The 27,087-nt window shown below is 43.4% G+C and overlaps 1 protein-coding gene across 4 annotated transcripts in view; it reads right to left on the reverse strand.

The window, feature by feature from the left end:
• Positions 1–27,087, reverse strand: part of LOC149230846 (ubiquitin-protein ligase) — a 439,935-nt gene that overhangs the window by 206,555 nt on the left and 206,293 nt on the right. For all 4 annotated transcript variants that reach the window (XR_016248031.1, XM_089379065.1, XM_089379067.1 and 1 more), the window contains exons 8-9: positions 16,235–16,271; positions 15,847–15,998 (exon numbers count right to left, since the gene is read on the reverse strand). Coding sequence is in view for 3 of the 4 variants with exons in the window: in XM_089379065.1 (XP_089235191.1) it covers positions 15,847–15,998; positions 16,235–16,271 (189 nt within the window). In the remaining variant the exon portion in view is untranslated. The remainder of the gene's footprint in view (positions 1–15,846; positions 15,999–16,234; positions 16,272–27,087) is intronic.

The raw sequence follows: 27,087 nt of genomic DNA on the forward strand, positions 1-27,087 counted from the left end.
AAGTGACATCCTCATCCGGTAAATTCTTCCACCTCACCAAGAATTCCCAAACCGTCCTGCTCCGTAGCTGCCTCTCCCTGGTATCAATAATAGCCTTTGGCTGCAACACCAAATGCCCCTCATCATCCGTGGGTGGTAGCTCATCTGTTACTATCACCTGCTGCCCCAATGCCTTCTTTAGGCATGACACATGAAAAACATTATGAATCTTACTACCTTGGGGCAACTCCAATTCATACACAACCTGTCCAATCCTGCGTATCACCCTGTATGGCCCATAAAAGCGGGGCTTGAGCTTATCAGCTCCCTTCTGCTTCAGTGACCACTGTCAGTATGGTTGTAATCATAGGTAGACCAAGTACCCTACCTCAAACTATCTCTCCACCCGACCCTTGTCAGCATACAGCTTCTACTGGTTCTGCGTTGTAGCCATATTATCCTTAAGAGCTCGGAGGATATCTTGACTCTCTTGGATCCAAATCTTGGCTCTCGGAGCCTTGCTAGCACCAAACATACCAATGGACATGTGATGTGTAGTGTTGTAGCAGTACTCCCCCAGATGCAGCCACTTCAGCCATGCTCGCTGCTGCCCACTGACATAGTTACGCAAGTAGCCTTCCAGCCACTTGTTAACTATCTCTGTTTGCCCGTCTGTCTGTGGGTGATAATTGGTACTTGCTGTCAAGTCCGTCCCCACCAACCGAAAAAGCTCCTGCCAAAACCCGCCCATGAAACGGCTATCCCTGTTACTGATGATGGTCTTAGGAAGACCATGTAGCCTAAAGACCTCTTTGAAGAACAACTCGGCCACCTGCGTTGCTGTGTAGTGTGCGAATATGGCGAAAAAGTGTGCATACTTTGTCAGTCAATCAACGACGACAAAGATACAATCGTTGCCCTACACCATGGGCAACCCTGTGTGAAGTCCATCGAAATACTCTCCCATTTCCCCTCCGAAATGGGAAGAGGCTGCAATAATCCTGCGGGATGGCTCATCTCCCCCTTGTTCCTTTGGAAAATATCGCACTCCCGGATATCCTGGAGTACATCCTCCTTGAGGCCCTTCCATGAGAACCTCTCTCTAATGGCCCTGTAGGTTTTGGTAAACCCCTGATGGCCGGCCAATGGTGAATCATGTGATGCCTAAAATATCTTCTTCTTGAGCTGAGATCCCTCAATCAAGAGATCCGTTCCCTATAGTAGATGATCTCATCGACTACCCTGTACCTGTCATCTGCCACCTACCCATCCAGAACCTCACATGCAAATCTGTCCTTGGAGTACTCTACTAAGAGTCGATCCCTCCAATCTGTGTCCAAGCTCATAAGAGACAACGTGGCTGGTCTACGTGAAAGGGCATCTGCTACCACGTTGTTCTTACCCTTGACATACTCAATGTCAAAGTCATACGCTTGGATCTTACTGATCCACTTCTGTTGCCTCTCTTGTAGCTGTTTTTGCTCCAAAAAGAACCTGAGGCTATTTTGATCAGTCCTCACCTTGAACCTGTTACCCACTAAATACTGCCGGAATTTGGCCAATGCATGCATAATGGCCCGCATCTCCTTGTCGTCTATAGAATACAACCTCTCATGCTGAAGGAGCTTTCGGCTCTCAAAGGCTATAGGGTGACCTCCCTGCATCAACACTGCGTCGATCCCCTCTCCCGACACATCACACTCCAAAACAAATGGCTGCGAAAAATCCGACAATACAAGCACTGGGCAGCTACTCATAACCTCCTTGAGCCTATCAAAGGCTCGTTGCGTTGTATTCGACCAACTGAATGCCCCCCTTCCTCGTCAGATCTGTCAGGGGTGCAGCAAGCTGTGAGAAACTCTTGACGAACTTCCGGTAGTAAGTACAAATGCCAATGAATCCCCGAAGTTCTGTCACGTTCCTCGGCTCCGGCCAATCTTTGATGGCCCTGATCTTCTCCTCGTGGACTCTCACTCTGTCTACTCCTATGATGTGTCCCAAGTACAACATCTTCGTCAACCCAAAGTCACACTTGGAGAGCTTGGCATAGAACTGCTGCTCCTCCAAGATGCACAACACTGTCTCAATGTGTTGGAGATGCTCCTCCCAAGTCTTGTTGTAAATGAGAATATCATCAAAGGACACCAACATAAACTTCCTCAAGTGACTACGGAAGATGTGATTCATGCAGGACTGGAATGTAGCTGGTGCGTTGGTTAGTCCGAAGGGCATCACCAAAAACTCAAAGTGCCCATAGTGACACCTGAAGGTGGTCTTGGGAATGTCCTTCTCCCTCACGCGAATCTGATGGTACCCAGATCTCAAATCAATCTTTGAGAAGAACCGTGCTCCTCTCAACTCATCGATCCTGGGTATGGGGTACCTGTTCTTCAGGGTCTTCTTGTTCAGGGCCCTATAGTCAATGCACATCCTCAATGTGTTGTTCTTCTTCACTGACACCACAGAAGAAGCAAAAGGACTCGTGCTCGGCCAAATGTGCCCAAGAGCCAGCAACTCCTGAATGGCCCGCTCAATCTCATCCCGATAAGCCTTGGGATTCCTATAGGGGGCAGTAATCACTACCTGTATGCCCTGCTCAAGCTCAATGGTGTGCTCAAACCCCCGGTCCGGTGGCTATCCAGGTGGAATCTCCCGAAACATTGTGGCATGCTAGTCAAGGATGGATTGTATCTCTCGGTGCACCATCTGCCCTATAGTCCCTGCCTCTGATGCACGCAGCTCCAGTGCCCACTCTACGTCTCCCTTCCAGAAGACTGCCTCCATCCGATGAGCCGAAATAGTCTGAGGCGGATATGTGTCTTGTCCCTGTATCTTCTCATGCCTCCCTGTCTTCTCATCATCCCACTCCATTTTTAGGGCCTTCCAATCCATTGTGACCTTCCCTAGAGTGATAAGCCACTAAACACCGAGTATCATGTTGGTGTCCGGAATATTGACCAAGAAAAAGTGGTCAGTCAGTGTGTAGGTGCCCATCATCACTGATAACTCTGGGACATAACGAGCACACACCATGGTCTAATCTCCTAGGACCAAAACTGAAAATCCATCTAAGCTCTCTGTCTGTATACCTCTCCGCTCAACCATCTATGCATCGATGAAGTTGTGGGTTGCCCCACTGTCAACCAAAATTGATACTCGCTGGCCATGTACTATCCCCCATACGCGCAGCGTCAAATACTTGGGAACTCCTTGCAATGCTGCAAGGGCCCCTCCGGTAGGTGCAAAAACTGCACCTCCTACTGCTGCTAGTGCAAGTGGAAAAGGATCCTACGCTGCATGACTATCTCCTGCCTACACATCGTCCTCCTCATCCTCTTCCCCGCTGCTCTTGGAGAAGACCTCAATAAAATGTGCTTTTCCAGTAGCACATCTATGTCCCGGTGCCCACGGCCCCTAACAGGTAAAGCACAACTGCTTCTTCTTCAGCTCCCTCCTGGCATCATCATCGATCTGTGCTCGTCCTGGATTTCCCTTTGGAGGCAGAATCCTCACATCCTTCCGCTTAGGCTCAAAAGCCTATCTCTCGGGGTAAGGTGTCCTGGTCCTGGGTAAGGCATCCTGTAAGTCCTGGGTCTTGCTAATAGCATCCTCGAGTGTGGCTGGTCTAGTGGATCTAACTAGACCCCAAAGTGGCTCTGCTAACCCCTCAACAAACATGTAGATCCTCCGTGCCGCGGATAGATTTGGCACCATCACTGAAACCCTCAAGAAGTCTACAATTAGGTCTCTGAGTTCCCGATCTGTTTGAGCCTTGTCAACTCAACAAAGTGCTATTCCGGATCCCTCCAGTCAAACCTCTCTATCAGTCTCCTGGTGAACTCGACATATGTCGTCACTGTGGAGTGTCTGAGTGTAACCAACCCATGGAACCACCAATCCTGGGCCTCACCATCCAAATGTAATGTCGCCACCTTGATGGCCTCTGTCTCCGACATCTGGTTAAGCTGGAAATAGATGTCCAAGTTCTCCACCCAAGACTTTGTCGAACTATTTGATGAGCCATCAAACGTAGGCAAGTGGAATCTACTGGCTATGCGGTGGGTGTCTTCATTATGATAATGTCGGTACCCTCTATAATGGTCGCGGGGTCTACTATCCCGCTAGAGCTAAAAAAAGTCTCTAAATGAGAGAGCATCCCTGAAGTCATGCCCATAGGCCTCGTACTCTACAAAATAATCGCCCATATGACCGAGCTCTACCTCTTGCTGGGCTCCGAACCCCATGTCTGCTCCTAGGAAAGTGGGCATGGTAGAGAGTGTAGGGGCATGTGAGGCCATCTGCTGAGTAGTATCATATTGAGAGGCACCCTACTCTGGCAAATGGTGGGATGTACCCGGTCCCTCACCAACCTGGAAAACCCGTGGTTTCTCATGCTGTCTAGCCTCCACTACCGTGAATCTCTGCCCCATCACCTAGATCTGCCTCGATAGATCCTGCACTGATTTGAGGAGCATGTCCGCAAATCTCTTCCCGTCCTCATCTGCCATTGGATCCCCCTACTCTGCGTCCACCACAGGCTCCTCCTGTTTCGTGTTCACCACAGGCTCCTCCTTTTCTGTGTCCACCACCCGAACACAGTCTCCCTCTCCGTAGGTGTTCTCCAACCTACGCTCAATATCTCTATATTTCCTACCTCTATAACAGATGTAGGGTTTCTCCCTCAGTGTCATACACTGCTAGCTCCACAGGTTGAGCTAGATCTATGCTTTGATACCACTGTAATATCCCTTATCAAAGATATCCTTCAAACATAAGCAAACTCCAACCAGAGAAATAACAATAGTGCAACATACAATAATGTATACATGGAATATAAGCAGATACTCAGGAAATGCAGAGAGAAATGCTAAGCCATTTTATTATACTGAGTAATAGAAAGAGTACAAGAGGTGATCAGAAAGATGGCACCTCGACTTGCACAAGGCAAGTGAAGAAATACACTCAAAATGGTAAGGAAATGGCCTCTCTCTAAACTGCGTCCAAACTACCGGATAACTGTTGTGTTGCTGCTACTGCTGGAATCAAATGAGGATTTGGGGGTGTTCCCCTCAGAAAATGTTGAAACTCTGGAATCAGCTTCTGCTCAATAAACCCAGAAAAGCCCAGAAAGCTTTTCTAAAATCACTGACCCCCAAAAATCACCCCCTTGGGGATCTACGCAATCCCTCAAGGCTCTGCGCTGCCCCTGAAGAGAAACCTCCAAAACTCTACCCGAAACTCTGCCAAAATCTTCCAATATGCAAGGGTTGATCCCTTCCTCAATCTCCAAGCTTAAATCCTCCACACAAACTCAATCCGGAGCTCCTACCAAAAGTGACTGCGTCCTCCCTCTCAAGACTGCGCAGTCATGAAAAAGCTCAGTTCTTCCTCAACTCCAGAAATCGCTCCTCCTGCAAAATACTATTGAAACTACCTTGCCTGAGCAAGCACTCGAAGTCCCATGGGGCTAAGGTTGAGATCTCCGAACGGAGACACTCGATGCACTAAATAGTGCTACAGACAGGCTAAACAGCCAGCGTGCTCTAAGTTGAAGTGACTAGCTCAAATGCAACATAATTGAATGATCAAAATGAGGAGGCTCCTCTCTCCTTTATAGCGTTGGCCTCTCTCAAAACCCTAAAGTCCACCTCCTCCAACGTAGCCTCTCTCTTGCCACGTGTTCCTTCTCCATCTGCGCAGTCCCTCCAAGTGTCTACGTGGGCCCCTTCTCTACGTGGTCCTTGGGCCCCCTTGGCTCCCCTTTTAAGTTACAACCTTGTGCTACTAGGGAGTGACTTTATTCATAAAGTGAGTTAAGTCCCCCTTTCCTCACCTTTTTATTTATAAATAACTATATAAGTCAAAATTGAGCAAAATCGAATATTCCAATTAGCCATGGTTAATTAGGAATATTACACTCCCAAACATTATTTGTCATGATAGAACTATATTCTTCTACCATGGCATCAACCCACACCTGATGTTGTGCGGCTTCCTGAAAGCTAGAGGGTTTTGTAACATAAGCTACCAAAGCTTGATATCTGTCAGGTTGCCTGTGCTGTCTCTTGTCGGTCCTAGGAGCTCCGACAAACTCCTTTGCGTCCCTCAAAGCCTGACGCACTTCCCTACTACCCCTACCACTAGTGGTGGGAGGTTAAATCAGTTCCTCCTCCTATTCCTGCTGCTTTGTCTATTGAGAACTCCCTCGATCTCCTACCTCTGAGGAGATATTTGCACTGATCACTATACTCGATCCCTGTGACTGTCCTCCTTCTTGTCCCACTTGTTGTCTCTACTGTTGGATGAACAAAACTTCTGTTGATTCACAACCTGCAAGCATTTCTCGAGATCTTCTGAAAGCTCTGTCTTCCATGAACTTTACATCTCGCCTCACTACAATCTTCCTGCTGCTAGGAATGTAGATCATGTATGCCTTTGAGGTCTCACTATACCCTACGAGGAACCCCTTCTCTGCAATTTGATCCAATTTACTGTGCTTTTCATCTGGTATGTGGCAGTAAGCCACACTCCCGAATATCCTCAAATGACTTACTTCAAGCTTCTTTCCTGTGAAGACCCCCTCTGGCGTTTTCTTCCCCAATGCTCTATGAGGTGTTCTGTTTTGAATGTACATCATTGTGTTGCATGCCTCTGCCCATAAAAATCTAGGAAAATCCTAGTCATACATCATAGCCTTTGCAGCCCCAACTATGGTTTTATTCTTTCGCTCCACTACTCCATTCTGCTGAGGATTATATGGATTTGTCCATTCTCTTTTGATGCCTTCCTTCGCGCAGAATTTTGTGAAGTCTTTGTCTGTGTATTCTCCACCATTATCTGAACGTAACACCTTGATTTTTTTCCCTTTCGCGTTCTCTATGAGAGCCTTCAACTCTCTGAACCGATCAAAGACCTCATCTTTGGTCTTTAATAAATAGATTCAGGTCTTCCTGGAATGATTATCACTTAAGGTGACGAAATATTCGCCACTGCTAAGAGCTTTAGTGGTCATAGGGCCGCAAATCTCTGAGTGTATCAATCCCAACACGCCATTTTCTCTACTGTCACTTCTAGGAAATGATGCATTTGCGTACTTCCCAAGTACGCATCCTCTGCACACATCATTGTGTTCTATACTGAGAACTCGAACTCCCGTTACAGTTTCTCTGAACATCCTAAGTGCTCCATGGTGTAAATGTCCCATCCTCTTGTGCCATAGTTCGTTCAACTCCTTCCCACTGCTATTATCACGGCCTATCAATGCCATTGGAGAATCGAGTTGCAACCTATATAACCTATTGCTTCGAGCTCCAATTTGTCTCACCTTCTTCCAACTAGAGTGATTGACATACACTTTCTTCCCGACGAAGTGTACATCGTACCCTTTGTCCTGTAACTGGGACACTAAAATTAGGTTCATACCCAATCCTGGCACATGCAGTACATTAGTAGCGATGGTCCTGGTTCTTGTTTCCGTCTGAAATCCTATGGTGCCTCTCCCTACTGGAGTACATTTAGTTTTGTTGCCCATAGTGATCTGGAAGTCCATTTTCTCCTCCTAATAGCTAGAGAAATATTTTCTAACTCCTGTCATATGAGTTGAAGCTCCACTATCAATATACCAGACTCTAGATGATGCTGAACCTAACAAGCACGCAAACTCATCCTCCAACCTGGAAGATAATTCTGAGGCTTCCTGATTGTTGATTTTATCCATGGTTTTTTGTGTTATTTCTCCTTTCCTTCCTAACACTGATTTTGTTGTTGAAAAATACTGCGTCCCAACTGGAAATCTACTCTGTAAAGAAATACTGCTACTCCCTCTGCCTCTGCCAATCCTCGATCTGGAAAATCTAATTTCTATGTCGACTCTCTCAGAGAAATAGACTTTTCCTCAAACACTGACCCTCCTGGCCAAGGGGACTGCACATCCTCTAGGGTTTCGAGCAGCGGCTTACGCAGTGCTACGAAGCTCCTTCTCTCTGCAACTGAGCTCTTTGGCTTCTATATGTGCTCTAATACCACATGAAAGTTCCAAAACCCGGAATCCTACTACAACAACTAATAATAATTCTTCTATTTGTTAAATTAATTAAACAAATTATTTGCAGTTTCCTATAGAAAATATTGAAACATATAAACTGCAACCTTTACAAAACAAATACTACAGAAGAAAAATAAATGTTGGAAAATTAGAGAAATTCTAGCACACACATAAAGATATTGACACAGTTATTTTTGGACAATTATCCCCGGAAAAACCTAATGCGGGAAAACCGGTGCAGCAGATGAGGGTTTCTTTATTAATCTTTCAACAGTATTTCATGTACAAGAATTCAAACTGCAAAACAAATACTGAGAGAAATTTAGTAGCAAATTTTTCACTCTCCACAGCGACTCCTTGACCCCGAGATGAACCCTCTCCCCATGCACTGGTGTCTCTGCGCCAATAACTGCACAATGCTCTCGTGGACTACGTCTCTCCTCACACTGTCTCTTCCTGAATTCGTCCTGCACTTCCCGGACCACTGCTAACACCCTCTCTCTCTCTCTCCTACAACTCACCCTCTGGCTCTGTCTCCTCTGTTGAACTTCATCCAGTAAGGAAATCGATTTGCCTGGGCAACTGAGTAACTGCACTTGTGTATTCTCCATCTACCCATCGACTTTTTCTTATAATATTTTGTTGGAGCACCAACAGCCAAGATTAAAACATAATCGATGACCCAGATTATTTCCTTGTCGATCCGTGTGAGTTTCTAGGACATTTACCCCTTAACTTAATTAATTCTTATTAATTAGTCATATTCCCTAAGTTTAGAGTTATGAAATATTTAAAAAAAACGATTAATAATCTAATTAAGTCATTTCTAGGTGGAATTTCCATAAACGATTTATGGGTTTTGGAGATCTCATGTATTCTAGCCTCTCCATAAAATTTTGTGGCTAGAACACATCTGATGCTACAGAAACTAACAGTTGAGACTCCAATGAGAGATTATAAAAGCAAAACAAAGGGATTGGAGAAGACACAATTTGTGAGTCAAGCAATTCGACTTACCCAGTTGCAGTATTCAGCAAGGGCATAGTTGAAGCTAGGGAAAGCATCAGAGAAAGGGTTTTAGCAGAGATTTCAAAGCAGGAGTCTGGAGGAATTTACCTCAATATTTTCTAGTGTCTGGAGGAATTTCCTTCAGCGTTTTCCAGTGTCTGGGAGATAGGAAAGAGGAGGTTGAATTCATCTGCAGAGGACACCAAATACAGCAGTGCAAGTTAGCCAGTTTACCCAGTGTGAGTTGTCGGAGGAGTCGCGTTTCAATTGCCAGCTGTCGAATAAGTGTCTCGGAGGCAGAGCGAGAGGATTCCAGAGGCAGAGGGAAGCGAGACATCTCACCTGGAAGCATTTTTGGGCCTGTACAAATTTATTCAGCTAGGTATTGTGCATTTTGTATGAGAATGCAATAGGACAGCTATTAATTCAATTTCTCCTTAATCCTTAATATTTGCTTGTGAAACTTATTCATCTTCTTGTGTTTCTATATTAGATATTTTCATCAAACAAATATTAAGAGCAAATTAGTAAAGACAATGGACATAGAAATTAGGCTCCAAGCCAGGGCAAAACCCCTCTGAGGGGAAAACCCAAAAAAATCTCTTCTCTTCTTATAGAATCTGCTTCAAATGAGAAAACCAAGACCCAAAACTCTAAAACAAAGCCTCCTCCAACACTAAGTCAACCCTCCAAGAAGACCTTCCAATTAGGTCAAACCAAGTCAACGAGAGAAAAATCCTTCCTAAACTGCACCAAATTCAGAATTTCAGCCCTCAGCTTCAAGATTTCGGATATACAGTAGTTCTGCAACTTCGGGCCATGCAGCAACACAGCTACTTCACACGTGTGAGAGAGAACTAGGCAACACATCAATTTATCTTTCATCTAGCTTTTGCTTCCTTCTTTCTTGTCTTTCTTGATATTCCTCTTGAAATTTGCACCTTAAATCGAGGTCGTTGATTGTAGATTGAATTGGTTGTTGAATATGGTCGAACAACTTCTATTTATACTCATTTGTGGTGGTCTAATCGCTCTCTTTGGGCCGACTTGTGCTAGGTGGCTTATTTTGACTGTCTTGACTCAAAATAAATTCTTTTACATGGTACAACTCGCCCAAATGAGTCTTATATACATGACATTGACTCTCTTGACTCATGACAATAAATCTTATGACATAAAAAACCCTAGAAGCATGAATAACATGCTTTACCTAGAAGACCAATCAAAAGAAGCATGAAACCCATGCTTTAAAATAATAATTTTTCTTTCTTCTTTTGCTTATTACATAAGATATACATATTGACATGAGTACAATGACAATTATGAAGACCAAAACTAGTTACATTTTCCAACACATCTTTGAGTTGTAGTGCAAGTGGTTAGGGAGAGTGCGAGCAAGCTAGGAGAGGCCAGATCAGTTGCGGAGGGAGACAAGGGTTTCTTCCAGTTTATTTTTCTAGTAGTAGATTGTCGGAGCTTTGCCAGATTGACAAGCAAATCATTGTACTCTTGAATTTGCTGAAGAATTAATAAAACCCTCATTTGTTGCACTAGTTTTCCCTCCGGGGTTTTTCCAGGGACAATTGTCCAAAAAAAATAGTGTTTTATTTTTGTGTGTGTACATCTATTTCTCAATTTTATATTTTATATTTCTGCAGCGTTTTTATTGTGAAAAAGGCAATTATGAATTTATCATTATTTGTCGAATACTAATTCAGAAAACAAATAAATTGCTAACAGTTAAAAGATAAATCTCCAGTGATTGCGTTTAAGGAATTTTCACATTTCTGCGCTGTAATTGCTTAATGATAAATTGGAATTGTTAAACGATCTATATCATTTGAAGTAATTACCAGTAGTTTAGAAATATTGTGCTTGAATCTATTGTACTTGAAAAATCAACATGGAAATTGGTCATTGGATTGTTTGATTAGGTCCAGGAACCAAACGTGATACATTGTGATAATCAAAATCGTGTTAAGCTTTCTGAGAATCCAGTTTTCCATGATAGGTTGAAGCACATCGACATCAAGTACCACTACATTCATGACATGGTATAGAAAGGAGCAGTGAGGCTCCAGTAGATCTCAACAGATGAGCAAATTGTTGACATTCTCATGAAGCCTTTGTCCAGAGTGAAGTTTGTATACTTCACCGACAAGCTTGGAGTAGTTGAGAATGCCTTCATCAATAAGAGGGAATGTTGATGTTGCAACATCAAGGGCAAACATTCTCCCTAAGAGACAAGTGTGATCAAGTTGCCATGTAATGTGCTTAGGGAGAATGGTCCAGAGAAGATTGAGGCCCATAATTACTCCCTAGTAGGGTTGAGTGGGTGCTTTTAGCATCAGGCCCATAATTACTATTGGGCGTTGGATAATCTAGCACTCCCCGTGTGTTTCGTGCAATGTGCTTAACCGCCTCTCAAGGATTCGCTAACTCTGGCGATGCGTCCATTTACCAACACCTGTGGGTTTTGGTCTAACGGCAATCGTGATTCCCAACAAGTGGTATCAAAGCGTAGGTCACAAGTTCGATACACACCCGGCTCGCGTTGGGGAGGATATTGTTGGACATTTGATAAACCAACGCTCCCCGTGCGTTTCGTGACATGGACTAACAGCCTCTCGTGGATCCTTATCTCTGGCGATGCGATCATTGACTAACAGCTGCAAGTTTTGGTGTAACGGCAATCGTGATTCCAACAATTACTCCTCAATAGGGTTGAGTAGGAGCCTTTAGCATCAAGCAAAGAATTACTCCCCAATAGGGTTAAGTGGATACCTTTAGCATCTGACCCAAATTACTCCCCGGATGGGTTGAGTGTGTGCCTTGAATTTCACCATGGATCAGAGGTGCTAACCAGGATTATAGTAAACCAGGACTAGTTTGTGTATCATGGGTCAAAGGTGTTGACCAGGCTTATGGTGATTAGATGATGTTAATGCTAATGATGGATGTTGAGTTGTTTCAACCTTTTCTTAGAGAACTTTTTCAATAAGAGAGCATCTGAAGAAGTCATTATGAATACCTCCCTAGCTAAGAGAGAGTGTTGAATTTTGTAGCTACGCTCGGTCATCATAATTAAAGTTTTTATCCCTCAAAATATATTTGTTATGATAAATGCAAATGTGGATTTCAAGTCTGCTTCAAAAGAGGTAATTTCAACTTTTGAAATTTAAATTTTTGGCACCAAAAAGATCAAGTTGGCCCTCCAAATGGTCAAGTCGACCCAGCATGAAGTGACACCTATTCGGCCTCATCAAAGACTATAAATATGCCACTCTTTCTCCTCCTCTAGAAACAATTCGGATCACTCACACATTGTATCTATTGTTCATTTATGCTAAGAAGACACAAGACAAGAAGGTCAAAGTTGACTGAGCTTCTTCTTTCTCTCTCTTTGACCTCACATGTGTGGATTCTCTCTCTGTTTGACCTCGCACGTATGGATCCTCTCTTTGTGTGACCTCGCACGTGTGGAAGATAGGTCAAAGTTCTTTTGCACAAAGCACTGGGCAGTAGACCGAGTTTCTATGGTGAAGAAGAAGGCTGAAATTTGGTTTAGCAGATCAGATTTGACTGAATACTTTGGGCAACAATTTGACTTGGATAGAACAAAGTTTGACCAGGGTTTTGTTGTCAGTCAATTTGACTTTATATTTCATTGGAAATATCATATGTATCTCTTGTTGAATTGAATAATTTCTCCAAGGAAAAGGTTGTTGGGTTTTTCCATAGAAGAGGGTTTCCCTAGGGTAAAATTTGTGTTGTCTTTGTGCATCGTTGTACTATTGTGATCTCTATTGTATTACTGTTTTCTATGGTTGAATTTCTGAACTATAATTGCTTAATGATAAACTGGAAGTGTTAAAGAGAATATCAGTATCATCAGAACACAAAGCACAAAGTTCTTTTGCACAAAGCACTGGGCAGTAGACCGAGTTTCTATGGTGAAGAAGAAGGCTGAATTTCGGTTTAGCGGATCAGATTTCACTGAATACTTTGGGCAACAATTTGACTTGGATAGAACAAAGTTTGACCAGGGTTTTGTTGTCAGTCAATTTGAATTTATATTTCATTGGAAATATCATATGTATCTCTTGTTGAATTGAATAATAATATAATTTCTCTAAGGAAAAGGTTGTTGGGTTTTTCCATAGAAGGGGGTTTCCCTAGGGTAAAATTTGTGTTGCCTTTGTGCATTATTGTACTAGTGTGATCTCTATTGTATTACGGTTTTCTATGGTTGAATTTTTGAACTATAAATGCTTAATGATAAACTGGAAGTGTTAAGGGAATATCAATATCATTAGAACACAAAGCACAAAGTCCTTTTGCACAAAGCACTCGGCAGTAGACCGAGTTTCTATGGTGAAGAAGAAGGCTGAAATTTGGTTTAGCAGAGCAGATTGACTGAATACTTTGGGCAACAATTTGACTTGGATAGAACAAAGTTTGACCAGGGTTTTGTTGTCAGTCAATTTGACTTTATATTTCATTGGAAATATCATATGTATCTCTTGTTGAATTGAATAATTTCTCTAAGGAAAAGGTTGTTGGGTTTTTCCATAGAAGAGGGTTTCCCTAGGGTAAATTTTGTGTTGTCTTTGTGCATCATTGTACTATTGTGATCTCTATTGTATTACTGTTTTCTATGGTTGAATTTCTGAACTATAATTGCTTAATGCTAAACTAGAAGTGTTAAAGAGAATATCAATATCATTAGAAGTAATTATCAATTTCGGGTATTTGTGCTTGTATTCATTGCACTTGAAAATTCAACAATAGATGTATCTAGTCAACACTAGACCAGACATCTGTTTTGCAGTCAATACTTACTCAGTTTATGGTGGCGCCTAGGAGAGTGCATTGGGTGGCTGCAAAACATGTGCTTCGGTATCTGCAGGTGACAATGGATTATGGTTTGAACTATGTTCTGGGGGATTGAGTCAGGTTGACTGGCCATACAGACTCATTTTGGGCAGGATGTGTTGATGATAGGAAAAGCACTTCTGAGTGTCGCCTCAGATTACGTTCGGCAGTTCTGTTATGGTTCAGCGAAAAGCAACAGTCAGTAGCACTGAGTTCTGTTGAGGTGAACAACATGGTAGCTAGTTAGGCTAGTTGTGAGGCCATTTGGCTTTGCAAGATGTCAGTGGGCTTATTTGGTCAGCAATTGAGGCCTATTGTGATTTACTTCGATAAAACTCGCAAAGAATCCAAATTTTCATGACAGGTCAAAACACATAGGGACTAGATACCACTTCATTCATGACTATGTTCAAAAATGAGCAATGCAACTTGACACATATCTACTAATGAGCAGGTGGCCGACATTATTACAAATTCCTTGCGAAGAGGCAAGCATGTCTACTTTAGAGACATGATCGGAGTGGTGAGGAACACTTTCCTCAATAAGAGGAAGTGTAAGAAAAAGTGTACCAAGGACAAATGTTTCCTAAGGCTTGGTTTCTAGCCTAGTAAAAAGTGTCCAACATGACACCCTTTACTTAACTTTAAGAGAAATAAATTTAATGCAACTTTATGAGATGTAAAGTCGTAAAGTGACTTTTTGGATTAACTAACGAAAAGGTCACTTGGGGGATAAAGTGACTTATGGGTCAATGAGAGATTAAATCCCCACCCTTGATCTCGATGGCTAACATCTAATCTCAACCATTGGATCTTAGGGTTAGGTCTCTCTTAATTATGAGAGAACAAAAAGGAAACTAAAAGGGGAAAAAGCCACCATTTGCATGCCATCTTCATGAACTTTGGAGAAGAGGAGGAGGAGGCTGAGAGAGCAAGTACAGCATTAGAAAAAAGGAAGTGCAGCAGCAGGTACAGCATAAATCTCAAGGACAAAATGGCATGATTTTCAAGGCTAAGCAGGGCACAGAAACTGAGGCACTTTCCTAGTAGTCTGCATGAGGAACAGCGTGGTTTCAAGGCAGTTTGTGCCAAAATTCAAGGGAAGTTCTGGCACGGAATTCAAGGGAACTGACAGGCATTAATTGCTGCCATAAGCAGTGTAAATTTCGAGGGTGTCAAGCATGGATTTCGAGGGGACTGACAGGCATTAATTGTTGTCAGAAGCAGCACAGAAATCGAGGATTTGAGCATGAAATTATAAGCAGTTTCAGGCACGAAATTCGAGGGTGCATTTAATGTTGTCTAGCTACAGCAGGTGGCACAAATTTTGGAGACTGTCAGGTACAAAAATTGAGGAGCTGCTGGTACAAATTTCAAGGGACTGTCAGCACAAGTTTCTAGGAAATCTGGGCATGATTTCCAAGAGATAAGTCTGCATTTATTGCTCTTATTAATTGTTGTAATATTTCTCTGTAAGAAATAAGAATATCTCTCTCTCTCACTGGTTTTCCCTTGGGAGTTTTTCCAGCATTTATTGACCAAAAATCTCTACTGTAAAAAATTGTGGGTTGCTTGTGTTTTCTCAGAAAAAGTTAAAAAGTAGAGTAGACTCGTGCTTCAATTTTTGAAAATAGTCATATTTATCACAACAGCAATAAACATGTGGTTTGAGCGTTAAGCATGATGAAAATTCACTAATCTTGAAACCGGCTTGGATCTAAGTCAAAAGTTCTACAATACCATTCTATTGAACTCAGAGATACATTTATTGAATGCAGAATAAACACATAGAGTGAGAAAATGTGTGTATCATGAACAACATCATTAATGTAACAAAAGGAACATAAAAAAATATATGGGATGCAAAAAATCATTGAGTGAAAGGGTTCAAAATAGGATTCCTTTTGGCTTGTATGGAAGCAGGAAAATTTAGTATATACCTCAGAGTATTGAGTTAGCCTCAATCTAAAGCTCTCCAAATACCCAGCTTGGATATCAAAATGGTTGTTAATTCTTGCGCATGATATGTGATCAAATATAGTTGTTGTTCGGAAAGATGCCACGATGGAAGGAATCTTTACCCATAACTGGCCTGCAATTTGAGTAGCATAGTTACTACTAACTTTCCAAATATATGTTTGATACTATAGCCTGATACAATTCACAACAGCTAAACTAGACACAATAGATCCAAGACATCCAGAATACAGAACTGATGAAAGCTACAATTTCTAATGGCACAAATATACCAAAAAGCATGTTTTCATTTTAATATCAGGATAAAGTTCCAATGTTGTTTATGAAGAATATTTGAAGGTATGTACAAACCTAGAATAAACTCCAGAGGTAGAAGACCAATTCGAACCTGTTTGATGGAATGTAGAACAAGCATCCCAACAACAACAGTAAGATTACTTATTACAATAAAATATGCATAAGATTGACTAAACATGAGTGAGGACATCTCAGAAGTTAAAAGACTAACAAGTTCATCACTAAAGTTTGTCTGTAATACAACTGTATAACTGTAAGCTTGGGAACATTCTGTCCAGCTGCTTATATACTGCCAATACTAGTATGTTCTGAAGCTAGTACCCAAATGCATGCCATCCTAACAGAACTGCCAAAACAAAGTTATGTGCAAGTGAAATCTAGAAAGATTGGAGTTCCAAAAGTTAAATTGTGTTCCATAAAGATAATAAGTTTGAAAATTGAAAGACCTGTTAATAGACTAGACTTTTAATGCCACAAAAACAGTATGAAACACCTATTTGTGTCCTGTAAACAATTTTCATTGCCCAAGGTCAACATGCACCATCAATAACTTGCCTATAAAAACCAAAATCACCCTATAGGAGTCAAAATTATGGCTGTAGTAGAGGTGAATCTCAGCATAGAAGAACCACGCATTGTACCAAAATGTAATATTTCATTCCAAATAAATCTTTTATCATCACCTAGAAAACACTAGTTAGGGATATTCTGAGGAGATCATCGAAGTTCAATCCTTTTAACTGTTTCTCATAAAGGGAATTGGTATTGTTAATGAATCTCATTATTGACCCCTACTCTCATGCATTTAAGCCATGAAAGCAATTTAATTTTAATCCAAAATCACATCAGAAAACTACACAATTGAGAGAGAGAGAGAGAGAGAAGATAATTTTATTAATTGATGACCCCAAAAGTAGGTTAATGGGACCAAAGAGTACAAAGGGAATGACAGGCCGCCCTCCTGCACTTCAAAGTTTAAACACATGAAGAAAACAAACTCGACGTTATAGGCTAGTGTGCATGTGCGCCTAACCAAGCACTACGGTTGTCTGATTATCAAGAGAAGCCTATGTTACAAGAAAAGGAAATGAAATCGGAAATGACAACAAGAGAAACAGATGCCAGAATTTTGAGACAACAAACTCAACACAGGTGGTGAACCTATCATCTCAGCAGAGAAGAGGTCATGCTTTGTACTAAAAGGCAATATTTCATTCCAAATAAATATTTCATTATGACAAAAAAACACTAGTTAGCGTCATTCCCAGGGGTTCATCAAATTTCATTACTGTTTGGACTGCTTTCTCATAAAGAGAATTGGTATTGTTAACAATTCTCATTGTTCGCCCCTACTCCCACGCGTATGAGCTATGAAAGCAATTCATTTTTAATTTAGAGTTATGTTAGACAACTAGACAATTTTGAGAAAGCTTCTCCACTTAATTGTCAAAAGTTTTACAAACCGCTCCCCTGCACTTTAAATTTTAAACACATAAAAACAACAAACTTGATATTATAGGGTCAGTGTGCATGTAGGCCCAGGGAAAAGTTTCCAAGCCTAACCTGTGAAAATTTCTAAATCTACACATCAGAAACCCCTATTGCAATTACTGGTTTAACATCTCCTACTTGTTCTTTGCATTAACAAGTTATTTAATTACATAAACATTGATGAAATACACTATTGCAGCTTACTGATCCAGGTGGATATTGGTGGCCACCTACCAATTCCACTTGGACCCCCACCATTGTTTCTTTCAGTTTTTCAATTTCCTTATTTGTAGCACAATTTACTATTTTTGGTAGTTTTTCGGGTCCTGAACTTCCGGAGTCGCTTTGAGGCCCTAAACGATGTTTTTTTGGGAAATTGGGAGCAGCATGGGTCCACGGACCGATGTTGCTCATCCCAAAGTTGTATTCCTCGGATAGATCTTTCTAACGAGGTATTGTGCGCATCAAACAGAGATTGTATGCCAAAGTTACGACCCCAGGAAGTCGATATACCAATTCACCCAAAACAGGGCCCATAGTTTGGCGCTTCATCTCCTAGGGTTAGGGTTTTAGATGTTTAGGGTTTTCCATTGTTTCTCAACAATAAATAGGCCTTCGAACATCATTGTAAGACAGTTCAGAGGCATGTAGCCGCCACATCTCTCCTCAGAGATAAGCTACCATCACCCGAGCTAGTTTATTTCCATTTCTGTTTGTAAGCATATTTCAGTTTTTTACATTAATGTAATGAAGTATTATTTCTGTTGTATCTCTGTATTTATGATTATCTCTGTAATTTGTTGCGTTCTTGTTTAAATTTGGATCAGTGGTATCAGAGCGGTCTGCTCTTTCTCTGTTTTTCTTTGCATGTCCCCAACGAGGTCGAGATATAAGGAGTTAGGGCTTGAACTGGTCAAACCTTTGCAAGACCAACCTCGCAAATCCCGACGACCTCCCATGGCGGGTGAAAAGAAAGATGACAGGGCAAGAGATCCTATCAAAATCTTGCTCGAAGAGGCCCTCGAGCGACAAAGGAACACGATGATGGACAACTTTGCCCAGATCCTTCAGCGGCTACCCAGGGGCAACACATCTACTTCCAGCAGCTACTCTGGAAGCGCCACACCCTTTAAGGTACAAGTTAACTTTGACATTCCCATATTTGAGGGTCAGATAGATGCAAACGTTGTAGATAAATAGTTAAATCTGCTAGAAAGGTATTTTTCTGTTCATGATTTTTCTGGCCAGGAAAAGATTACTTTCGCTCTTCTCAAAGTCACCCCCCACGTCAAGGACTAGTGGGAAACCTACTGTGAGCAGAAGGATGAAAGTACGCCTCACTGTTTTCAGCCACACCCACTCGGAATTCATTACAAAATGCCATCAAGGAGCAGTACTACCCTGTCAAAAGCTATGAGGATAAATACATAAAGTGGACCATGCTGCGGCAGTGAAATGACCAAGACATTCCGGAGTTTACCAATCTTTTTCATGCCCTTCGCACAAAGTTGGGTATCAAGGATTCTCAGCTACATTTGGTACTCAAATACCATGGCTGCCTACACAGGTACATCCAGGACAAGATGGAGTTTCTGGACATCTCACTCGGCATGGCGCACCGATATGCTGTCAAGATCGAGCAGAAGTTTAAACAGAAGAAGCGAGACTTTGGATCTACAAATCCGAAGCAAGGGAAAGGTGCCCCCAAACCGCTGAACAAAGGACAAAGCCAAGGCGGGTGGCCCAGGACAACCTGCCAAAGCCACAAGCAAAGAACAACACCGCGAAGCCGAAGAAGGACACGGGAAAGTGGTGTGAGTTCCATAAGAGCTCCACTCACAACACAAGTGAGTGTCGGGCCAAGCAGTCACTGGTGGCCGAGCTAAAGTCTTCGGAATCAGATGCATGTTCAGACTCTGAGTCAGAACCCGATAAGGGGAATGACAAAGGGAAGCAGATTATTGATGCGGAGCCCAATGCCACCATTGCCACCACGAAGATCCATAAGGAGGAACCCAAAGATCTAGAGGAGGAGGAGTGCCTCTTCCACTCCCAGATGTGGGTAAAGGGCTCCCCGCTATAGTTCATTGTCGACAGCGGGAGCCAAAACTTAAAAGAACCTCATTTCGGTAGAGGTCGTGAAGTAGTTGGGTTTAGCGACCACAACACATCCACAACCGTACACCATCGGGTGGCTTCACCAAGGATGGGATCTTCGCATGAGCCAGCAGTGTCGCTTCCCATACAACATCAAGGCCTTCACGGATGAGGTATTGTGTGACGTTGCTCCACTTGATGTTTGTGATGTATCATTAGGCCAACCATACTTGTGGAAGCGACATGTTGTATATGAGTCAAGGCCTCGTGCTATTATTGTTACTTTGGGAAATAAGTTGTACAGGATACCGGAGGTAGCAAAGTCTACCGCCATCTCTTTGGTTACTACAAAACAATGCAGTAAGCTCATTTCCAAAAACGGGAAATTTGTTTTCCTGATGATACGCCCTCAAGGAAAGAAGAAGACGGTCGCCACGACCTCCAGACAGGGCCCCTCCGCACGACAACTACACATGGACAAGGTCATGGAGGAGTACGAGGACATCTTCACCTCCCCCGCAGGGGTTCCTCTACACTGGCAGGTCAAGCACTCCATCGATCTGACCCCAGGTGCGTCACTGCCCAATGGACCAATCGATCGACATTTCGTTCTGGAGAACGATGAAATCAAGAGGCAGATTCAGGAGCTGCTGCAGAAAGGTCACATCTGACCGAGGTCATCGCCCTGTGGGAGCCCGATCGTGTTGGTACAGAAGAAGGATGGGACTTGGAGACTCTGTATTGACTATCGGGCGTTGAACAAGATCACTATTCGGAATAGGTACCCGATCCCACGGATTGATGACCTTCCCGACCAACTGAAGGGGACAAAATATTTCAACAAGATCGATTTGAGGCCAGGATATCACCAGGTACCAATCAAACCCTCGGATGTGTAAAAGATTTCCTTCAAAGCCAAGGAGGGCCTTTTCGAATGGTTGGTTATGCCTTTTGGGTTGACGAATGCTCCTGCAACCTTTCATGAGGCTAATGGATGACATCTTGCAGCCATTCACCAACTCACTTGTAGTGGTATACTTGGATGACATCCTGATCTTCAGCAAGAGTTGGGAAGAGAACCTTCACCACATCCGACAGGTTCTCCAAACACTGCGGCAACACAAGTTATGTACCAATTTGGAGAAATGCACTTTTGGCATGACCCAAGTTTAGTATCTGGGATACATTATTGACGAACAGGGGGTGCATGTGGATCCAGCTAAGATCAAGTCATTCAAGATTGGCCATCTACAACCACTCTGACAGAGCTCCATAGCTTTCTCGGTCTTGCCAACTTCTACCGCAGGTTCGTGTTGGGATTTTCTCATATCACTTGGCCCTTGAGTCAAGTCACCAAGGGAAGAGAGAAAGCAAAATTCTTTTGGTCTAAATCTCAACAAAAGGCATTCACAGAGTTGAAACATCGCCTCTGCTCGACACCAGTGCTCGCATTACCAGACTTGCAACAACCATTTGAGATCAAGATAGATGCCTTTGACTATGCTATTGGAGCAGTCCTTACTCAACATGAGCATCTAGTGGCATATTTGTTGATTTGGGGTAGCATCGGATGTGCTCCAGCAACGAAAATTGGTGGAGAGGCTAAGGCACATGAGATCTCCAATACCCAGAAAGGGTTTGGGCGGATTCTAAACAATTTGGGAGATATTGAAATAATTAATATTTTTAATGGAGTCCCTAAGTCTAAAATTAGGGAAAATAAAATATTAATGTAAATTAATATATATAAAACAGTGTTAGAATTGTCCAAAATTCATGGATCAAACCAGATCTAATCTTAGTCGTTGATTAGGGACTTAATCTCGGCCGTTGATTTGTCAACGAGAAAAGTATAAGAGGAAGCTTGAGGGTCACTTGGAGAACACACCAAGAGATCAAGATTTCGACTTTCTGGGGCTGGATTTACTGAAAAGGTTGAGAGAGTGATCAGAGTTGCCGTTGAGGGGCAGTGAATACAGAAGTAGAGAGGTAGATATAGCACCGGGAGGATCAACCAAGGGTTCACGCAGAGCCAGCCAGGCGCTGTGCAGTGCCTTAGAGGGCTAGCGTGGGTGACGCAGAGCGCCAGAGGGCTGACGCAGTGCCTCCAGAGGTTGATGCAGGCCAAGTCGGAGTGACACTAGGTTAACACTGGGCCAGAGAGAGGCTGATGCAGTCCCTAGAGGCTGATGCTGGGGTTTCGTGGGGCAGATTGGAGTTGCGGAGCTGCCAGAGTGTTTATCCGGGGTTTCAGCCAAAATATCTACTTCCAAGTAGAGAGGTACTAGTGCCGATATTTTTCTCTGTTGGGTGAGCCGAATTTGGCACCCAGATTGTATTCTGAAACTGCTTAATAAATCAAACCCTCAGATAGTTGCACTGGTTTTTTGGCATTGGGTTTTTCCGGGGACATTAGTCCAAAAACAACGGTGTCACTTGTGTGCATGTTTCTATTTCCTTCAGTTGATGATCTGTAATGTGTTGAGCATGCATTTGTATTTATTTCTAGTATTTACATGGTAAATAACTTGTTAATTAACAAAACAAGTAGATAGGAATAAATTAGTAAAGTGCAAGAAAAATTTCTAACGTGTCAAACTTAGAAATTCCAACATGGTATTAGAGCGTGGTTGCAAATCACCGAAGAACTGAGGACATCAGTCGAACAGAGCAGCAACAGCAGAAAACAACTGTCCCGAGTGACAAAAGTTGTTCCTAGCAGAGTAGAAGCAAGGAAGTATTGAGCCAAGAAAAGGCAGCGCAGAGGTTGAGGGAGGCAAAGGTAGGCTCACACAGAGCCACACAAAGGCTAGGAGGGCTGACGCAGTTGGCTGAGGAAGTTGATTTGCCATTGTCGAGATTGTGCAGAGCCTAGGAACTCTAACCTTCAGTTTATTGGGGTTTAAAAGGCTGTGGGTAAGTTGCAGAGTGGAGCTGGTGAGGTACTATAATTAGAATAGTACCTAACACGGCAAGACCAAGGTAGAGGGAGTTGCTGCCGAGGTGGATTTCTAGCCAAGGAATCCAGACCAGTGTTGCAGTTGCACAGACGATTGGAGAGGGGCATCTCGACATTGGCAGAAGGGTCTCCAGGAGGGAAATCGAGGCTCAGAGGAGTCATACCAAGAACTTCCAGGAGGGAAGTAGAGGAGCAACAAAATGGCACTACATGGAGTAAGAGACCAGGACAGACTAGATGGAGCCTCAAACTTCGTAGTCTGGAAGGCCATAATCTTATCCGTGCTAGACAAGAATCGTGTCAAGCACTTCACCTTAAGGACGATTGCTATCCCAGTTGACCCAGTTGATAACGGCAAGTAGGAGGATGCAATGCGAGGGTTGAGTATCATCCTTGACAGGGTCAAGAATCATATAGTACCACATATTACCGAGAAGAACACGACACAGGAGATGTGGGAGGCCCTGACCAAGTTGTATCAGCATACTTCCGTGCAGAGGAAGATGCTACTAAAAAATCAACTATGATCATACCAGATGAAGAAGGGAGAACAGATCGACCCATTCCTTGGTCGATTGAAGGAGATCTAGATCAACTAACTTCCATAGGGGCAATGCCGGATCTAGAATTGATCGTGAGAACAGCCCTAAATGCAGTCTCAGAAGACTGGGAGGTGTTTGTCCAGAGCATACTGGGCAAGGCGACCCTTCCAAATTGGGAGGAAATGTGGGTTGCTCTTTGCTAAGAAGAAATCAGAAGGTTGAGCAAGGTGGGAAGAAGCGGCAAGGGGATCAGAATCAAGGAGGAGGAGGAAAATGTTGCCCTAGCATCTGAGGGAAAGCAGGAGAAACAGAAGAAGAAGGACCTCTCCAAGGTCAAATGCTTCCATTGTGGGGAGCTAAGTCATTATGCGACCTAGTGTCCAAGGAAGAAGAATAAGGGAGAGGCCTCTGAGACCAAGGCAGCACCAGCAAGGGCAGAGAAGGAAGTGGAGACAGATGATGATTGTGCCATGAGTGCTCATGGGCTACTTCAGAAGAAGTGGGGAGACATCGAGTTGTAGTCAGGAGGACTACAGGCGATGAGGGGTAGGATCCTTGAGGTACCCAACCTCATGGATTAGACCTTGCTACAGGAGCCCCAAAGATAAGTAGCAGTATTGGCAGATGTTAGTAGAGACGGATGCGGTGGAGCGACAGAGCGAACTATAGTGCAAGATTCCCAGGACAGCGTGAGGCTAGCAGGCTACAACAGTGCGAGAGGCACGTGAGTGTTGCACCAGTGCAGGATGGCACAGAGAGGTGTGCAACGGTGCGAGATGCATGGAGTTGTTGCAGCAAGGTAGAGGTCAGAGAGGGAGCACTTGTTAGTGACAGAGGGAGCTTCAACATCAGGAGTGTTTCTAGCCTGACGGAGATGTCAAAGTTGGGAGATCAGTTACTTACTTCTCAATAACTGAGTCGCAGTGCAGCAGTTAGCAGTGGTAGTGCTATGGGCAACACGATGTAGCATGATGAGAGGGGCAGCAGTGCAGATGCAACAGTGGCAGTGGCAGGGCCATGGGCAACAGCACGGATGCAAATGGAGTTGCAGTACGGATGTAGCAGTGGCAGTGGCAGGGCCATGGGTAGCAGTACAGGATGCAGCAGTGCAGGCAATGTTGGGCAACAAGCCTAGCATCAGCACAGGGACAAATGTTGGATGATCAGAGTGATGCTCAGTGAGGAGTATTACTAGAGCACAATCCTCACTAAGAGGGAGTGTTGATTTGGGGTAGCATCAGATGTGCTCTAGCCACAAAATTGGTGGAGAGGCTAAGGCACATGAGATCTCCAATACCCAGAAAGGGTTTGGGCAGATTCTAAACAGATTGGGAGATATTAAAATAATTAATATTTTTAATGGAGTCCCCAAGTCTAAACTTAGGGAAAATAAAATATTAATGTGAATTAATATAAAACTGTGTTAGAATCGTCCAAAAGTCATCGATCAAGCCAGATCAAATCTTAGCCGTTGATTAGGGACTTAATCTCAGTCGTTGATTTGTCAACGAGAAAATTATAAGAGGAGGCTTGAGGGTCACTTGGAGAACACACCAAAAGATTAAGATTTCAATTTTCTGGGGCTGGGTTTGCTGAGAAAGTTGAGAGAGTGATCAGAGTTGCAGCTGAGGGGCAGTGAATACAAAAGCAGAGAGGCAGAGATAGCACCGGGAGGATCATCACAGTAGCCGGAGAGGGACGCAGAAGCAGCCAAGGGTTCATGTAGAGCCAGCCAGGGCTCACGCAAAGCCAGCTAGGAGCTGCGCAGTGCCTCAGAGGGCCAGAGGGCTGACGCAGTGCCTCTAGAGGCTGACATAGGCCAAGCCAAAGTGATGTTGGGCTAACACTGGGCCAGAGAGAGGCTGATGCTGGGGTTTCGTGGGGTAGATTAGAGTTGTGGAGCTATCGGAGTGTTTACCCGGGGTTTCAACCGAAATATTTGCTTCCGAGTAGAGAGGTACTACTGCGGAGATTTTTCTTTGTTGGGTAAGTTGGATTTGGCACCTAGATTGTATTCTGAAACTGCTTAATAAATCAAACCCTCAGATAGCTGCACCGGTTTTCCCGCATTGGGTTTTTCCGAGAACATTAATCCAAAAACAACAGTGTCACTTGTGTGCTTGTTTCTATTTCCTTCAGTTGATGATCTGTAATGTGTTGAGCATGCATTTGTATTTATTTCCAGTATTTACATGGTAAATAACTTGTTAATTAACAGAACAAGTAGGTAGGAATAAATCAGTAAAGTGCATAAAGGGTTTCTAACGTGTCAGACTTAGAAATTCCAACAATATCATAGTGAGACACTTTCAGGCACAGTCTGGAAGTATTCCACTTATGACAAAGACATGTATTCCATTGTGCAGGCCTGCCGACAATGGAAGCATTACATTTTGGGGAAGGAAACGGTCATCCACACAGACCACCGACGCCTAAAGTTCATACAGACGCAAGGGAAGTTGCAGAATGATCACCATCAGAAGTGGTCCACATACCTGCAACAGTTCCATTTGAACATTAAGTATAAGAAGGGTAGCACCAATAATGTTGCAGATTGCCTCAGTCGACCACCGATCATGGCGTTAACCACCGTGCTCAACTCTTGTGGGCACGAGACTTCTAATTAGCCACTTCTCTACAAAAGAGACCCAGAATTTGGCCGCACATACCAGACACTCTTGGAGGGTCAACATGTTCCAGATTTTCACCTCCAGGATGCCTTGTTATGCCACTTGGGTCACCTTTGTGTTCCTTCAAGCGAGCATGCCAAGATGATTTGGGAAGCACACTACCGTCGGGTTGTTGGACATTTTGGGGTCAAGAAAACGGTGGCAGTACTACAGAAGTATTTCTATTGGTCGAATCTTCGACAGAATGTCGGGAAATACATCAAATCCTATACTGCCTATGCCATTGCCAAATCGACCATCAAGAAGCAAGGCCTCTATACTCTGCTGCCTACCCCTAGTCGACCTTGGGAATCCATCTCCATGGATTACATGTCAAGCCTTCCTTCTACTAAGCATGGAAACGACTGTGTTTTTGTGGTCGTCGACAGGTTCTTAAAGATGGCCATTATGGCGACCTCCAAGAAGAATATCACAGCAAAAGCCACTGCTAAACTCTTCTTTGAATGAGTGTGGGTACACTTTGGGATCCCACAATCTATCATCTCAGATCGGGACAGCAGGTTCCTCAGTACATTTTGGTCCAGTCTCTGGTCGATGCTAGACACCAAACTCACTAAGTCCACAGCCTTCCATCCCCAAACTGATGGCCAGACAGAGGTTGTCAACGAGATGATCGTACACATTCCGCACATGTACAACTCAAAGCATCCACGCACATGGGATGAGAGCCTCCCCTATGTTCAACACAGCGATAACCGGGCTCTCCACAACTCAACTGGCCACAGCCCTTTTCAGATGGGCATGGGATTCCAGCGACTATGTCCCATTGATGTGGTCATGCCATTTACGGCTACTCAGGCAGATTCGGCTCATGTCCAGTCTGAAACAGATAAGGAAAACATCTTCATTGAGCACATCTAACATATCCGCCAGCAAGTCCACGACATTCTGGAGAAATCAAATGCCAAGCACAAGCAACGACATGATCAACATCAGGTGCCACACAAGTTTCAGGTGGGCGACAAAGTCTGGTTGCATTTGCAAAAGGAATGCCTGTAAGGGCTATACAAAATTTAGTGTAAGGACTGTACAGAATTTAACAGCCATTGTAAAGACAGTAAAGGATTTCTTAAAATCATCATGAACCTGTGATAAAATTACATAAAATTTTACAAATCTAACTGACAG

The sequence above is a fragment of the Pinus tabuliformis genome, chromosome J (genome assembly GCF_031772625.1).
Source record: "Pinus tabuliformis cultivar Carrire ecotype Pingquan chromosome J, CPIR1, whole genome shotgun sequence".
Taxonomy (NCBI): Eukaryota; Viridiplantae; Streptophyta; class Pinopsida; order Pinales; family Pinaceae; genus Pinus; species Pinus tabuliformis.